Source organism: Phyllobates terribilis, unplaced genomic scaffold, assembly GCF_046119375.1.
Source record: "Phyllobates terribilis strain yellow unplaced genomic scaffold, ASM4611937v1 Scaffold_6__1_contigs__length_29720123, whole genome shotgun sequence".
NCBI classification, from domain to species: domain Eukaryota; kingdom Metazoa; phylum Chordata; class Amphibia; order Anura; family Dendrobatidae; genus Phyllobates; species Phyllobates terribilis.
The window spans coordinates 9,438,016-9,455,168 of record NW_027362766.1 but is presented as its reverse complement, the minus strand read 5'-3'; the positions used below and the strand labels follow the sequence as shown (position 1 = coordinate 9,455,168).

The window sequence follows — 17,153 nt, the reverse complement described above, 5'->3', positions numbered from 1 at the left end:
AGCATGGAAGGAGCAGGGTCACAGCAGCACAGAGGATTTTATACACAGCATGGAAGGAGCAGGGTCACAGCAGCAGCACAGAGGATTTTATACACAGCATTGAAGGAGCAGGGTCACAGCAGCACAGAGGATTTTATACTCCGCATATAAGGAGCAGGGTCACAGCAGCACAGAGGATTTTATACTCAGCATGGAAGGAACAGGGCCACAGCAGCACAGAGGATTTTATACTCAGCATGGAAGGAACAGGGTCACAGCAGCACAGAGGATTTTATACTCAGCATGGAAGGAGCAGGGTCACAGCAGCACAGAGGATTTTATACTCAGCATGGAAGGAACAGGGTCACAGCAGCACAGAGGATTTTATACTCAGCATGGAAGGAACAGGGTCACAGCAGCACAGAGGATTTTATACTCAGCATGGAAGGAGCAGGGTCACAGCAGCACAGAGGATTTTATACTCAGCATGGAAGGAGCATGGTCACAGCAGCACAGAGGATTTTATACTCAGCATGGAAGGAACAGGGTCACAGCAGCACAGAGGATTTATACACAGCATAGGAGCAGGGTCACAGCAGCACAGAGGATTTTATACTCAGCATATAAGGAGCAGGGTCACAACAGCACAGAGGCTTTTATACTCAGCATGGAAGGAGCAGGGTCACAGCAGCACAGAGGATTTTATACTCAGCATGGAAGGAGCAGGGTCACAGCAGCACAGAGGATTTTATACTCAGCATGGAAGGAGCAGGGTCACAGCAGCACAGAGGATTTTATACTCCGCATATAAGGAGCAGGGTCACAGCAGCACAGAGGATGTTATAGACACAGCATGGAAGGAGCAGGGTCACAGCAGCACAGAGGATGTTATAGACGCAGTATGGAAAGAGCAGGGTCACAGCAGCACAGAGGATTTTATACACAGTATGGAAAGAGCAGGGTCACAGCAGCACAGAGGATTTTATACACACAGCTTTGAAGGAGCAGGGTCACAGCAGCAGCACAGAGGATTTTATACACAGCATGGAAGGAGCAGGGTCACAGCAGCAGCACAGAGGATTTTATACACAGCATGGAAGGAGCAGGGTCACAGCAGCAGCACAGAGGATTTTATACACAGCATGGAAGGAGCAGGGTCACAGCAGCAGCACAGAGGATTTTATACACAGCATGGAAGGAGCAGGGTCACAGCAGCACAGAGGATTTTATACACAGCATGGAAGGAGCAGGGTCACAGCAGCAGCACAGAGGATTTTATACACAGCATTGAAGGAGCAGGGTCACAGCAGCACAGAGGATTTTATACTCCGCATATAAGGAGCAGGGTCACAGCAGCACAGAGGATTTTATACTCAGCATGGAAGGAACAGGGCCACAGCAGCACAGAGGATTTTATACTCAGCATGGAAGGAACAGGGTCACAGCAGCACAGAGGATTTTATACTCAGCATGGAAGGAGCAGGGTCACAGCAGCACAGAGGATTTTATACTCAGCATGGAAGGAACAGGGTCACAGCAGCACAGAGGATTTTATACTCAGCATGGAAGGAGCAGGGTCACAGCAGCACAGAGGATTTTATACTCAGCATGGAAGGAGCAGGGTCACAGCAGCACAGAGGATTTTATACTCCGCATATAAGGAGCAGGGTCACAGCAGCACAGAGGATTTTATACACACCGTATAGAAGGAGCAGGGTCACAGCAGCACAGAGGATTTTATACACACAACATGGAAGGAGCAGGGTCACAGCAGCACAGAGGATTTTATACACAGCATGGAAGGAGCAGGGTCACAGCAGCACAGAGGATTTTATACACAGCATGGAAGGAGCAGGGTCACAGCAGTACAAAGAAGTCAGTGGGAGGAAGGGGAGACACCAGTAGGGGGCACTGTGACTGCATCTTCACTTCAGAAGAGCACTGACATTGAATTTCAATAGGGGGCAATAGAGTGCACTGCCAGTACTTATACTCTGGAGGACTACAACTCTCAGCCGTCTGAGGAGAATGAGGAGCGAGGCAGCAATCAATAAATTGATTTATTTAAAAGAATATGTTACAATTAATTACACTAAAGTGACTTTTACTGAACGAGATTAGATTGTTAGCTCTGACGGTACACTGGTGAGCGCTCCTGTGTCTTCTCCCTTCGTCCGGACAGTAACGAGTCGTGGTTAGAAGTCTCCAAAATAAATTAAAAATAACAAAGAAGAAGAAGAAGTCCACACACGGGAGGGGAGGGCGCGGGGTCCGCAGCCGGTGACGCTTATGTTATTGCTGTGATGGGGGGGCGGTCACCGCTGAAAGATTTGTTCTGGTCTGAATCTGCAGAGGGAAATGAGGCAATGAAGACCCCGAGACACCCGGGAGCGACTGACCTCTCGTGCCGGGCGTTAGGGGGGCTTTACACAGCAGATGAAGGCAGGTCCTGCGCTCGGTGGTCACATGATTAGGTGCTGCCGCTTACATTCATTGCCGGACGCCACGGAGGGACGGGAAACGCTAACTGTAGGATTAATGTGACTTCTGAGCATCAGCCCCCCGGGTTACCGCCACCGGGGGAGGGGATTTAACATGTTCCAGTTTGGCACAAATGTATAGAAAGTAGCACTTCAAATATTTTACCCCACCCCCCAAGAAAACAGCCGCCATTGCCCCAGCGTTCCCCTCCCCAGGCAGACGCCATGAAATGTATGATGGTCATGTGACCGTGCCCGAGACGGCCGTGGATCTGCCCAATACTGACATACAAGGTGATGAACGGGTCGTGCCATGACCTCGCCCTTGGAAGAATCGGGGGCACACTCATCCGAAATGTAAGAAGTGGAGGAGATCTCCTATATACAAGTGCGCGTGCAGAAATGTGGTTACGGGGCTGTGAATAGCCCTAAAATCTGTGTCTGTACGGTGCCCGAGCAGCGCCAGCTCCCCATCAGCCACTGCCAGTCATTGGAGAGAGAGAGGGGGGCGGAAGTCGGCCAGGAGAAGGAAGGGTTAACTCACACATGCAAGGACGACGACGACGACGACGGGGGGCGAGGGCTCCGAACTACAAAAAGCAACTGCAGGACTTATAGTATCAGACGTCTTGCGCAGGAGAGGACGACACTGAAACAGATCCTCAGCGGAGGCCTAATGCTCGGTGGGGGGACGATTAACCCCCGCAACGCTGCACACCGCAGCCCAGTGCTGAAGAGGTTAACAATTCAGTCAGTCTTCATGACAAATGAGATGTTGCTGAAGGATTAACGGCGGCAGCCGGCCGGGGAGGGTGGGCCGCCAGCCGGGGAGGGAGAGCGGTCCGGGTCCCAGTCCAGGGGCGGCCGGTCGCTAGGTGCTAGTGTCCTTGTGCTGCAATCGTACAATCTGAAAGATGTTCTGTGGAGGAGAGGGAAGGGTTAAACGCGGAGGACGAGCATCAGAATGACATCAGCATGCAGACATAGGTAAGGGGGCTCCACCGTTACCGGACAGGGGACCCCAATACACAAGAGGAAGAACCACAACAACCGGACCTGGGGGAGGGGAAGGCGAGGGCAGGTGAGGGGGCGCCTGTGCAGGGGGGACGCCTGTGCAGGGGTGCTCAGCAGGGACAGGTTACCTTGCTGCACGTACTGTCATTAGTGCAGTTCTTATTGTCCTTGTCCGTGGCCTCCTCCTCCACCTGCAAAACAAGAGGGTGAGTGGGGCGACATCGGGGCCCACAGTGGGAGGGCGACAGGAGAGCAGGGTACTTACCTCTTTCCTCCATCTTAGCTCACAGAAGACCCTCTCAAAGCATTCATGCATGTAATTGAACTGCGGAGGGGGACAGGGGAAGAACAAATATTACATCAGTGATGTCATCAGGGGGCGGGGCAAACAACCACATACAGGCAGGGTGTCTGCAGTAATAGATGGAGCTGGTGCTGTAGTGTAAGGGGTGTGGTCTCATCAGTGATGTCATCAGGGGGCGGGGCAGACAACCTCTCACCACATACAGGCAGGGTGTCAATAGTAATAGATGGAGCTGGTGCTGTAGTGTAAGGGGTGTGGTCTCATCAGTGATGTCATCAGGGGGCGGGGCAGACAACCTCTCACCACATACAGGCAGGGTGTCTGCAGAAATAGATGGAGCTGTAGTGTAAGGGGTGTGGTCTCATCAGTGATGTCATCAGGGTCGGGGCAAACAACCTCTCACCACATACAGGCAGGGTGTCAGCAGTAATAGATGGAGCTGGTGCTGTAGTGTAAGGGGTGTGGTCTCATCAGTGATGTCATCAGGGTCGGGGCAGACAACCTCTCACCACATACAGGCAGGTTGTCTGCAGTAATAGATGGAGCTGTAGTGTAAGGGGTGTGGTCTCATCAGTGATGTCATCAGGGTCGGGGCAAACAACCTCTCACCACATACAGGCAGGGTGTCAGCAGTAATAGATGGAGCTGGTGCTGTAGTGTAAGGGGTGTGGTCTCATCAGTGATGTCATCAGGGGGCGGGGCAGACAACCTCACACCACATACAGGCAGGGTGTCAGCAGTAATAGATGGAGCTGGTGCTGTAGTGTAAGGGGTGTGGTCTCATCAGTGATGTCATCAGGGTCGGGGCAGACAACCTCTCACCACATACAGGCAGGGTGTCTGCAGTAATAGATGGAGCTGGTGCTGTAGTGTAAGGGGTGTGGTCTCATCAGTGATGTCATCAGGGGGCGGGGCAGACAACCTCTCACCACATACAGGCAGGGTGTCTGCAGTAATAGATGGAGCTGTAGTGTAAGGGGTGTGGTCTCAGTGATGTCATCAGGGGGCGGGGCAGACAACCTCTCACCACATACAGGCAGGGTGTCAGCAGTAATAGATGGAGCTGTAGTGTAAGGGGTGTGGTCTCATCAGTGATGTCATCAGGGGGCGGGGCAGACAACCTCTCACCACATACAGGCAGGGTGTCAGCAGTAATAGATGGAGCTGTAGTGTAAGGGGTGTGGTCTCATCAGTGATGTCATCAGGGTCGGGGCAGACAACCTCACACCACATACAGGCAGGGTGTCTGCAGTAATAGATGGAGCTGGTGCTGTAGTGTAAGGGGTGTGGTCTCAGTGATGTCATCAGGGGGCGGGGCAGACAACCTCTCACCACATACAGGCAGGGTGTCAGCAGTAATAGATGGAGCTGTAGTGTAAGGGGTGTGGTCTCATCAGTGATGTCATCAGGGGGCGGGGCAGACAACCTCTCACCACATACAGGCAGGGTGTCAGCAGTAATAGATGGAGCTGGTGCTGTAGTGTAAGGGGTGTGGTCTCATCAGTGATGTCATCAGGGTCGGGGCAGACAACCTCACACCACATACAGGCAGGGTGTCTGCAGTAATAGATGGAGCTGGTGCTGTAGTGTAAGGGGTGTGGTCTCATCAGTGATGTCATCAGGGGGCGGGGCAGACAACCTCTCACCACATACAGGCAGGGTGTCTGCAGTAATAGATGGAGCTGTAGTGTAAGGGGTGTGGTCTCATCAGTGATGTCATCAGGGTCGGGGCAAACAACCTCTCACCACATACAGGCAGGGTGTCTGCAGTAATAGATGGAGCTGTAGTGTAAGGGGTGTGGTCTCATCAGTGATGTCATCAGGGTCGGGGCAGACAACCTCACACCACATACAGGCAGGGTGTCTGCAGTAATAGATGGAGCTGTAGTGTAAGGGGTGTGGTCTCATCAGTGATGTCATCAGGGGGCGGGGCTGACAACCTCACACCACATACAGGCAGGGTGTCAGCAGTAACAGATGGAGCTGGTGCTGTAGTGTAAGGGGTGTGGTCTCATCAGTGATGTCATCAGGGGGCGGGGCAGACAACCTCTCACCACATACAGGCAGGGTGTCTGCAGTAATAGATGGAGCTGTAGTGTAAGGGGTGTGGTCTTATCAGTGATGTCATCAGGGGGCGGGGCAGACAACCTCACACCACATACAGGCAGGTTGTCTGCAGTAATAGATGGAGCTGTAGTGTAAGGGGTGTGGTCTCATCAGTGATGTCATCAGGGTCGGGGCAAACAACCTCACACCACATACAGGCAGGGTGTCTGCAGTAATAGATGGAGCTGTAGTGTAAGGGGTGTGGTCTCATCAGTGATGTCATCAGGGGGCGGGGCAGACAACCTCTCACCACATACAGGCAGGGTGTCAGCAGTAATAGATGGAGCTGTAGTGTAAGGGGTGTGGTCTCATCAGTGATGTCATCAGGGTCGGGGCAAACAACCTCACACCACATACAGGCAGGGTGTCTGCAGTAACAGATGGAGCTGGTGCTGTAGTGTAAGGGGTGTGGTCTCATCAGTGATGTCATCAGGGGGCGGGGCAGACAACCTCTCACCACATACAGGCAGGGTGTCAGCAGTAATAGATGGAGCTGGTGCTGTAGTGTAAGGGGTGTGGTCTCATCAGTGATGTCATCAGGGGGCGGGGCAAACAACCTCTCACCACATACAGGCAGGGTGTCAATAGTAATAGATGGAGCTGGTGCTGTAGTGTAAGGGGTGTGGTCTCATCAGTGATGTCATCAGGGGGCGGGGCAGACAACCTCACACCACATACAGGCAGGGTGTCTGCAGTAATAGATGGAGCTGTAGTGTAAGGGGTGTGGTCTCATCAGTGATGTCATCAGGGGGCGGGGCAGACAACCTCTCACCACATACAGGCAGGGTGTCAGCAGTAATAGATGGAGCTGGTGCTGTAGTGTAAGGGGTGTGGTCTCATCAGTGATGTCATCAGGGTCGGGGCAAACAACCTCTCACCACATACAGGCAGGGTGTCAGCAGTAATAGATGGAGCTGGTGCTGTAGTGTAAGGGGTGTGGTCTCATCAGTGATGTCATCAGGGGGCGGGGCAGACAACCTCTCACCACATACAGGCAGGGTGTCAGCAGTAATAGATGGAGCTGGTGCTGTAGTGTAAGGGGTGTGGTCTCATCAGTGATGTCATCAGGGGGCGGGGCAGACAACCTCACACCACATACAGGCAGGGTGTCTGCAGTAATAGATGGAGCTGGTGCTGTAGTGTAAGGGGTGTGGTCTCATCAGTGATGTCATCAGGGGGCGGGGCAAACAACCTCTCACCACATACAGGCAGGGTGTCTGCAGTAATAGATGGAGCTGTAGTGTAAGGGGTGTGGTCTCATCAGTGATGTCATCAGGGGGCGGGGCAGACAACCTCTCACCACATACAGGCAGGGTGTCTGCAGTACTAGATGGAGCTGGTGCTGTAGTGTAAGGGGTGTGGTCTCATCAGTGATGTCATCAGGGGGCGGGGCAGACAACCTCACACCACATACAGGCAGGGTGTCAGCAGTACTAGATGGAGCTGTAGTGTAAGGGGTGTGGTCTCATCAGTGATGTCATCAGGGGGCGGGGCAGACAACCTCTCACCACATACAGGCAGGGTGTCAATAGTAATAGATGGAGCTGGTGCTGTAGTGTAAGGGGTGTGGTCTCATCAGTGATGTCATCAGGGGGCGGGGCAGACAACCTCACACCACATACAGGCCGGGTGTCTGCAGTAATAGATGGAGCTGGTGCTGTAGTGTAAGGGGTGTGGTCTCATCAGTGATGTCATCAGGGGGCGGGGCAGACAACCTCTCACCACATACAGGCAGGGTGTCTGCAGTAATAGATGGAGCTGTAGTGTAAGGGGTGTGGTCTCATCAGTGATGTCATCAGGGGGCGGGGCAGACAACCTCTCACCACATACAGGCAGGGTGTCAGCAGTAATAGATGGAGCTGTAGTGTAAGGGGTGTGGTCTCATCAGTGATGTCATCAGGGGGCGGGGCAGACAACCTCTCACCACATACAGGCAGGGTGTCTGCAGTAATAGATGGAGCTGTAGTGTAAGGGGTGTGGTCTCATCAGTGATGTCACCAGGGGGCGGGGCAGACAACCTCACACCACATACAGGCAGGGTGTCTGCAGTAATAGATGGAGCTGGTGCTGTAGTGTAAGGGGTGTGGTCTCATCAGTGATGTCATCAGGGGGCGGGGCAGACAACCTCTCACCACATACAGGCAGGGTGTCAGCAGTAATAGATGGAGCTGGTGCTGTAGTGTAAGGGGTGTGGTCTCATCAGTGATGTCATCAGGGGGCGGGGCAGATAACCTCTCACCACATACAGGCAGGGTGTCTGCAGTACTAGATGGAGCTGTAGTGTAAGGGGTGTGGTCTCATCAGTGATGTCATCAGGGGGCGGGGCAGACAACCTCACACCACATACAGGCAGGGTGTCTGCAGTAATAGATGGAGCTGGTGCTGTAGTGTAAGGGGTGTGGTCTCATCAGTGATGTCATCAGGGGGCGGGGCAGACAACCTCTCACCACATACAGGCAGGGTGTCTGCAGTAATAGATGGAGCTGGTGCTGTAGTGTAAGGGGTGTGGTCTCATCAGTGATGTCATCAGGGGGCGGGGCAGACAACCTCTCACCACATACAGGCAGGGTGTCTGCAGTAATAGATGGAGCTGTAGTGTAAGGGGTGTGGTCTCATCAGTGATGTCATCAGGGGGCGGGGCAGACAACCTCACACCACATACAGGCAGGGTGTCTGCAGTAATAGATGGAGCTGTAGTGTAAGGGGTGTGGTCTCATCAGTGATGTCATCAGGGGGCGGGGCAGACAACCTCACACCACATACAGGCAGGTTGTCAGCAGTAATAGATGGAGCTGGTGCTGTAGTGTAAGGGGTGTGGTCTCATCAGTGATGTCATCAGGGGGCGGGGCAGACAACCTCTCACCACATACAGGCAGGGTGTCTGCAGTAATAGATGGAGCTGGTGCTGTAGTGTAAGGGGTGTGGTCTCATCAGTGATGTCATCAGGGGGCGGGGCAGACAACCTCACACCACATACAGGCAGGGTGTCTGCAGTAATAGATGGTGCTGTAGTGTAAGGGGTGTGGTCTCATCAGTGATGTCATCAGGGGGCGGGGCAGACAACCTCACACCACATACAGGCAGGGTGTCAGCAGTAATAGATGGAGCTGGTGCTGTAGTGTAAGGGGTGTGGTCTCATCAGTGATGTCATCAGGGGGCGGGGCAGACAACCTCACACCACATACAGGCAGGGTGTCTGCAGTAATAGATGGTGCTGTAGTGTAAGGGGTGTGGTCTCATCAGTGATGTCACCAGGGGGCGGGGCAGACAACCTCACACCACATACAGGCAGGGTGTCAGCAGTAATAGATGGAGCTGTAGTGTAAGGGGTGTGGTCTCATCAGTGATGTCACCAGGGGGCGGGGCAGACAACCTCACACCACATACAGGCAGGGTGTCTGCAGTAATAGATGGAGCTGTAGTGTAAGGGGTGTGGTCTCATCAGTGATGTCATCAGGGGGCGGGGCAGACAACCTCTCACCACATACAGGCAGGGTGTCAGCAGTAATAGATGGAGCTGGTGCTGTAGTGTAAGGGGTGTGGTCTCATCAGTGATGTCATCAGGGGGCGGGGCAGACAACCTCACACCACATACAGGCAGGTTGTCAGCAGTAATAGATGGAGCTGGTGCTGTAGTGTAAGGGGTGTGGTCTCATCAGTGATGTCATCAGGGGGCGGGGCAGACAACCTCACACCACATACAGGCAGGGTGTCTGCAGTACTAGATGGAGCTGGTGCTGTAGTGTAAGGGGTGTGGTCTCATCAGTGATGTCATCAGGGGGCGGGGCAAACAACCTCTCACCACATACAGGCAGGGTGTCAATAGTAATAGATGGAGCTGGTGCTGTAGTGTAAGGGGTGTGGTCTCATCAGTGATGTCATCAGGGGGCGGGGCAGACAACCTCTCACCACATACAGGCAGGGTGTCTGCAGTAATAGATGGAGCTGTAGTGTAAGGGGTGTGGTCTCATCAGTGATGTCATCAGGGGGCGGGGCAGACAAACTCTCACCACATACAGGCAGGGTGTCAGCAGTAATAGATGGAGCTGGTGCTGTAGTGTAAGGGGTGTGGTCTCATCAGTGATGTCATCAGGGGGCGGGGCAAACAACCTCTCACCACATACAGGCAGGGTGTCAGCAGTAATAGATGGAGCTGTAGTGTAAGGGGTGTGGTCTCATCAGTGATGTCATCAGGGGGCGGGGCAGACAACCTCTCACCACATACAGGCAGGGTGTCAGCAGTAATAGATGGAGCTGGTGCTGTAGTGTAAGGGGTGTGGTCTCATCAGTGATGTCATCAGGGTCGGGGCAGACAACCTCACACCACATACAGGCAGGGTGTCTGCAGTAATAGATGGAGCTGGTGCTGTAGTGTAAGGGGTGTGGTCTCAGTGATGTCATCAGGGGGCGGGGCAGACAACCTCTCACCACATACAGGCAGGGTGTCAGCAGTAATAGATGGAGCTGTAGTGTAAGGGGTGTGGTCTCATCAGTGATGTCATCAGGGGGCGGGGCAGACAACCTCTCACCACATACAGGCAGGGTGTCAGCAGTAATAGATGGAGCTGGTGCTGTAGTGTAAGGGGTGTGGTCTCATCAGTGATGTCATCAGGGTCGGGGCAGACAACCTCACACCACATACAGGCAGGGTGTCTGCAGTAATAGATGGAGCTGGTGCTGTAGTGTAAGGGGTGTGGTCTCATCAGTGATGTCATCAGGGGGCGGGGCAGACAACCTCTCACCACATACAGGCAGGGTGTCTGCAGTAATAGATGGAGCTGTAGTGTAAGGGGTGTGGTCTCATCAGTGATGTCATCAGGGTCGGGGCAAACAACCTCTCACCACATACAGGCAGGGTGTCTGCAGTAATAGATGGAGCTGTAGTGTAAGGGGTGTGGTCTCATCAGTGATGTCATCAGGGTCGGGGCAGACAACCTCACACCACATACAGGCAGGGTGTCTGCAGTAATAGATGGAGCTGGTGCTGTAGTGTAAGGGGTGTGGTCTCATCAGTGATGTCATCAGGGTCGGGGCAAACAACCTCTCACCACATACAGGCAGGGTGTCTGCAGTAATAGATGGAGCTGTAGTGTAAGGGGTGTGGTCTCATCAGTGATGTCATCAGGGGGCGGGGCAGACAACCTCACACCACATACAGGCAGGGTGTCTGCAGTAATAGATGGAGCTGGTGCTGTAGTGTAAGGGGTGTGGTCTCATCAGTGATGTCATCAGGGGGCGGGGCTGACAACCTCACACCACATACAGGCAGGGTGTCAGCAGTAACAGATGGAGCTGGTGCTGTAGTGTAAGGGGTGTGGTCTCATCAGTGATGTCATCAGGGGGCGGGGCAGACAACCTCTCACCACATACAGGCAGGGTGTCTGCAGTAATAGATGGAGCTGTAGTGTAAGGGGTGTGGTCTTATCAGTGATGTCATCAGGGGGCGGGGCAGACAACCTCACACCACATACAGGCAGGTTGTCTGCAGTAATAGATGGAGCTGTAGTGTAAGGGGTGTGGTCTCATCAGTGATGTCATCAGGGTCGGGGCAAACAACCTCACACCACATACAGGCAGGGTGTCTGCAGTAATAGATGGAGCTGTAGTGTAAGGGGTGTGGTCTCATCAGTGATGTCATCAGGGTCGGGGCAAACAACCTCACACCACATACAGGCAGGGTGTCTGCAGTAACAGATGGAGCTGGTGCTGTAGTGTAAGGGGTGTGGTCTCATCAGTGATGTCATCAGGGGGCGGGGCAGACAACCTCTCACCACATACAGGCAGGGTGTCAGCAGTAATAGATGGAGCTGGTGCTGTAGTGTAAGGGGTGTGGTCTCATCAGTGATGTCATCAGGGGGCGGGGCAAACAACCTCTCACCACATACAGGCAGGGTGTCAATAGTAATAGATGGAGCTGGTGCTGTAGTGTAAGGGGTGTGGTCTCATCAGTGATGTCATCAGGGTCGGGGCAAACAACCTCTCACCACATACAGGCAGGGTGTCAGCAGTAATAGATGGAGCTGGTGCTGTAGTGTAAGGGGTGTGGTCTCATCAGTGATGTCATCAGGGGGCGGGGCAGACAACCTCTCACCACATACAGGCAGGGTGTCAGCAGTAATAGATGGAGCTGGTGCTGTAGTGTAAGGGGTGTGGTCTCATCAGTGATGTCATCAGGGGGCGGGGCAGACAACCTCACACCACATACAGGCAGGGTGTCTGCAGTAATAGATGGAGCTGGTGCTGTAGTGTAAGGGGTGTGGTCTCATCAGTGATGTCATCAGGGGGCGGGGCAAACAACCTCTCACCACATACAGGCAGGGTGTCTGCAGTAATAGATGGAGCTGTAGTGTAAGGGGTGTGGTCTCATCAGTGATGTCATCAGGGGGCGGGGCAGACAACCTCTCACCACATACAGGCAGGGTGTCTGCAGTACTAGATGGAGCTGGTGCTGTAGTGTAAGGGGTGTGGTCTCATCAGTGATGTCATCAGGGGGCGGGGCAGACAACCTCACACCACATACAGGCAGGGTGTCAGCAGTACTAGATGGAGCTGGTGCTGTAGTGTAAGGGGTGTGGTCTCATCAGTGATGTCATCAGGGGGCGGGGCAGACAACCTCTCACCACATACAGGCAGGGTGTCAATAGTAATAGATGGAGCTGGTGCTGTAGTGTAAGGGGTGTGGTCTCATCAGTGATGTCATCAGGGGGCGGGGCAGACAACCTCACACCACATACAGGCAGGGTGTCTGCAGTAATAGATGGAGCTGGCGCTGTAGTGTAAGGGGTGTGGTCTCATCAGTGATGTCATCAGGGGGCGGGGCAGACAACCTCACACCACATACAGGCCGGGTGTCTGCAGTAATAGATGGAGCTGGTGCTGTAGTGTAAGGGGTGTGGTCTCATCAGTGATGTCATCAGGGGGCGGGGCAGACAACCTCTCACCACATACAGGCAGGGTGTCTGCAGTAATAGATGGAGCTGTAGTGTAAGGGGTGTGGTCTCATCAGTGATGTCATCAGGGGGCGGGGCAGACAACCTCTCACCACATACAGGCAGGGTGTCAGCAGTAATAGATGGAGCTGTAGTGTAAGGGGTGTGGTCTCATCAGTGATGTCATCAGGGGGCGGGGCAGACAACCTCTCACCACATACAGGCAGGGTGTCTGCAGTAATAGATGGAGCTGTAGTGTAAGGGGTGTGGTCTCATCAGTGATGTCACCAGGGGGCGGGGCAGACAACCTCACACCACATACAGGCAGGGTGTCTGCAGTAATAGATGGAGCTGGTGCTGTAGTGTAAGGGGTGTGGTCTCATCAGTGATGTCATCAGGGGGCGGGGCAGATAACCTCTCACCACATACAGGCAGGGTGTCAGCAGTAATAGATGGAGCTGGCGCTGTAGTGTAAGGGGTGTGGTCTCATCAGTGATGTCATCAGGGGGCGGGGCAGACAACCTCTCACCACATACAGGCAGGGTGTCTGCAGTACTAGATGGAGCTGTAGTGTAAGGGGTGTGGTCTCATCAGTGATGTCATCAGGGGGCGGGGCAGACAACCTCTCACCACATACAGGCAGGGTGTCTGCAGTAATAGATGGAGCTGTAGTGTAAGGGGTGTGGTCTCATCAGTGATGTCATCAGGGGGCGGGGCAGACAACCTCACACCACATACAGGCAGGGTGTCTGCAGTAATAGATGGAGCTGGTGCTGTAGTGTAAGGGGTGTGGTCTCATCAGTGATGTCATCAGGGGGCGGGGCAGACAACCTCTCACCACATACAGGCAGGGTGTCAGCAGTAATAGATGGAGCTGGTGCTGTAGTGTAAGGGGTGTGGTCTCATCAGTGATGTCATCAGGGGGCGGGGCAGATAACCTCTCACCACATACAGGCAGGGTGTCTGCAGTACTAGATGGAGCTGTAGTGTAAGGGGTGTGGTCTCATCAGTGATGTCATCAGGGGGCGGGGCAGACAACCTCACACCACATACAGGCAGGGTGTCTGCAGTAATAGATGGAGCTGGTGCTGTAGTGTAAGGGGTGTGGTCTCATCAGTGATGTCATCAGGGGGCGGGGCAGACAACCTCTCACCACATACAGGCAGGGTGTCTGCAGTAATAGATGGAGCTGGTGCTGTAGTGTAAGGGGTGTGGTCTCATCAGTGATGTCATCAGGGGGCGGGGCAGACAACCTCTCACCACATACAGGCAGGGTGTCTGCAGTAATAGATGGAGCTGTAGTGTAAGGGGTGTGGTCTCATCAGTGATGTCATCAGGGGGCGGGGCAGACAACCTCACACCACATACAGGCAGGGTGTCTGCAGTAATAGATGGAGCTGTAGTGTAAGGGGTGTGGTCTCATCAGTGATGTCATCAGGGGGCGGGGCAGACAACCTCACACCACATACAGGCAGGTTGTCAGCAGTAATAGATGGAGCTGGTGCTGTAGTGTAAGGGGTGTGGTCTCATCAGTGATGTCATCAGGGGGCGGGGCAGACAACCTCTCACCACATACAGGCAGGGTGTCTGCAGTAATAGATGGAGCTGGTGCTGTAGTGTAAGGGGTGTGGTCTCATCAGTGATGTCATCAGGGGGCGGGGCAGACAACCTCACACCACATACAGGCAGGGTGTCTGCAGTAATAGATGGTGCTGTAGTGTAAGGGGTGTGGTCTCATCAGTGATGTCATCAGGGGGCGGGGCAGACAACCTCACACCACATACAGGCAGGGTGTCAGCAGTAATAGATGGAGCTGGTGCTGTAGTGTAAGGGGTGTGGTCTCATCAGTGATGTCATCAGGGGGCGGGGCAGACAACCTCACACCACATACAGGCAGGGTGTCTGCAGTAATAGATGGTGCTGTAGTGTAAGGGGTGTGGTCTCATCAGTGATGTCACCAGGGGGCGGGGCAGACAACCTCACACCACATACAGGCAGGGTGTCAGCAGTAATAGATGGAGCTGTAGTGTAAGGGGTGTGGTCTCATCAGTGATGTCACCAGGGGGCGGGGCAGACAACCTCACACCACATACAGGCAGGGTGTCAGCAGTAATAGATGGAGCTGGTGCTGTAGTGTAAGGGGTGTGGTCTCATCAGTGATGTCATCAGGGGTCGGGGCAGACAACCTCTCACCACATACAGGCAGGGTGTCTGCAGTAATAGATGGAGCTGTAGTGTAAGGGGTGTGGTCTCATCAGTGATGTCATCAGGGGGCGGGGCAGACAACCTCTCACCACATACAGGCAGGGTGTCAGCAGTAATAGATGGAGCTGGTGCTGTAGTGTAAGGGGTGTGGTCTCATCAGTGATGTCATCAGGGGGCGGGGCAGACAACCTCACACCACATACAGGCAGGGTGTCTGCAGTACTAGATGGAGCTGGTGCTGTAGTGTAAGGGGTGTGGTCTCATCAGTGATGTCATCAGGGGGCGGGGCAGACAACCTCTCACCACATACAGGCAGGGTGTCTGCAGTAATAGATGGAGCTGTAGTGTAAGGGGTGTGGTCTCATCAGTGATGTCATCAGGGGGCGGGGCAAACAACCTCTCACCACATACAGGCAGGGTGTCTGCAGTAATAGATGGAGCTGTAGTGTAAGGGGTGTGGTCTCATCAGTGATGTCACCAGGGGGCGGGGCAGACAACCTCACACCACATACAGGCAGGGTGTCAGCAGTAATAGATGGAGCTGTAGTGTAAGGGGTGTGGTCTCATCAGTGATGTCACCAGGGGGCGGGGCAGACAACCTCACACCACATACAGGCAGGGTGTCTGCAGTAATAGATGGAGCTGTAGTGTAAGGGGTGTGGTCTCATCAGTGATGTCATCAGGGGGCGGGGCAGACAACCTCTCACCACATACAGGCAGGTTGTCAGCAGTAATAGATGGAGCTGGTGCTGTAGTGTAAGGGGTGTGGTCTCATCAGTGATGTCATCAGGGGGCGGGGCAGACAACCTCACACCACATACAGGCAGGGTGTCTGCAGTACTAGATGGAGCTGGTGCTGTAGTGTAAGGGGTGTGGTCTCATCAGTGATGTCATCAGGGGGCGGGGCAAACAACCTCTCACCACATACAGGCAGGGTGTCAATAGTAATAGATGGAGCTGGTGCTGTAGTGTAAGGGGTGTGGTCTCATCAGTGATGTCATCAGGGGGCGGGGCAGACAACCTCTCACCACATACAGGCAGGGTGTCTGCAGTAATAGATGGAGCTGTAGTGTAAGGGGTGTGGTCTCATCAGTGATGTCATCAGGGGGCGGGGCAGACAAACTCTCACCACATACAGGCAGGGTGTCAGCAGTAATAGATGGAGCTGGTGCTGTAGTGTAAGGGGTGTGGTCTCATCAGTGATGTCATCAGGGGGCGGGGCAAACAACCTCTCACCACATACAGGCAGGGTGTCTGCAGTAATAGATGGAGCTGTAGTGTAAGGGGTGTGGTCTCATCAGTGATGTCATCAGGGGGCGGGGCAGACAACCTCTCACCACATACAGGCAGGGTGTCTGCAGTAATAGATGGAGCTGGTGCTGTAGTGTAAGGGGTGTGGTCTCATCAGTGATGTCATCAGGGGGCGGGGCAAACAACCTCTCACCACATACAGGCAGGGTGTCAATAGTAATAGATGGAGCTGGTGCTGTAGTGTAAGGGGTGTGGTCTCAGTGATGTCATCAGGGGGCGGGGCAAACAACCTCTCACCACATACAGGCAGGGTGTCTGCAGTAATAGATGGAGCTGTAGTGTAAGGGGTGTGGTCTTATCAGTGATGTCATCAGGGGGCGGGGCAGACAACCTCACACCACATACAGGCAGGGTGTCTGCAGTAATAGATGGAGCTGGTGCTGTAGTGTAAGGGGTGTGGTCTCATCAGTGATGTCATCAGGGGGCGGGGCAGACAACCTCACACCACATACAGGCAGGGTGTCTGCAGTAACAGATGGAGCTGGTGCTGTAGTGTAAGGGGTGTGGTCTCATCAGTGATGTCATCAGGGGGCGGGGCAGACAACCTCTCACCACATACAGGCAGGGTGTCAGCAGTAATAGATGGAGCTGTAGTGTAAGGGGTGTGGTCTCATCAGTGATGTCATCAGGGGGCGGGGCAGACAACCTCACACCACATACAGGCAGGTTGTCAGCAGTAATAGATGGAGCTGGTGCTGTAGTGTAAGGGGTGTGGTCTCATCAGTGATGTCATCAGGGGGCGGGGCAGACAACCTCTCACCACATACAGGCAGGGTGTCTGCAGTACTAGATGGAGCTGTAGTGTAAGGGGTGTGGTCTCATCAG

At 53.9% G+C, this 17,153-nt stretch overlaps 1 protein-coding gene across 2 annotated transcripts in view; it reads right to left on the bottom strand.

Moving 5' to 3' along the window:
* Positions 1–2,021: 2,021 nt before the first annotated feature.
* The window catches only part of SNX27 (sorting nexin 27), an 83,246-nt gene continuing 68,114 nt past the window's right edge, over positions 2,022–17,153 (bottom strand). Inside the window, exons 11-13 of one of the 2 annotated variants that reach the window (XM_073637349.1) lie at positions 3,739–3,798; positions 3,602–3,664; positions 2,022–3,378 (exon numbers count right to left, since the gene is read on the bottom strand). In XM_073637349.1, coding sequence (XP_073493450.1) covers positions 3,331–3,378; positions 3,602–3,664; positions 3,739–3,798 — 171 coding nt within the window. In that variant the 3' untranslated portion in view covers positions 2,022–3,330. The remainder of the gene's footprint in view (positions 3,379–3,601; positions 3,665–3,738; positions 3,799–17,153) is intronic. The other variant, XM_073637350.1, reaches the window with a different exon arrangement.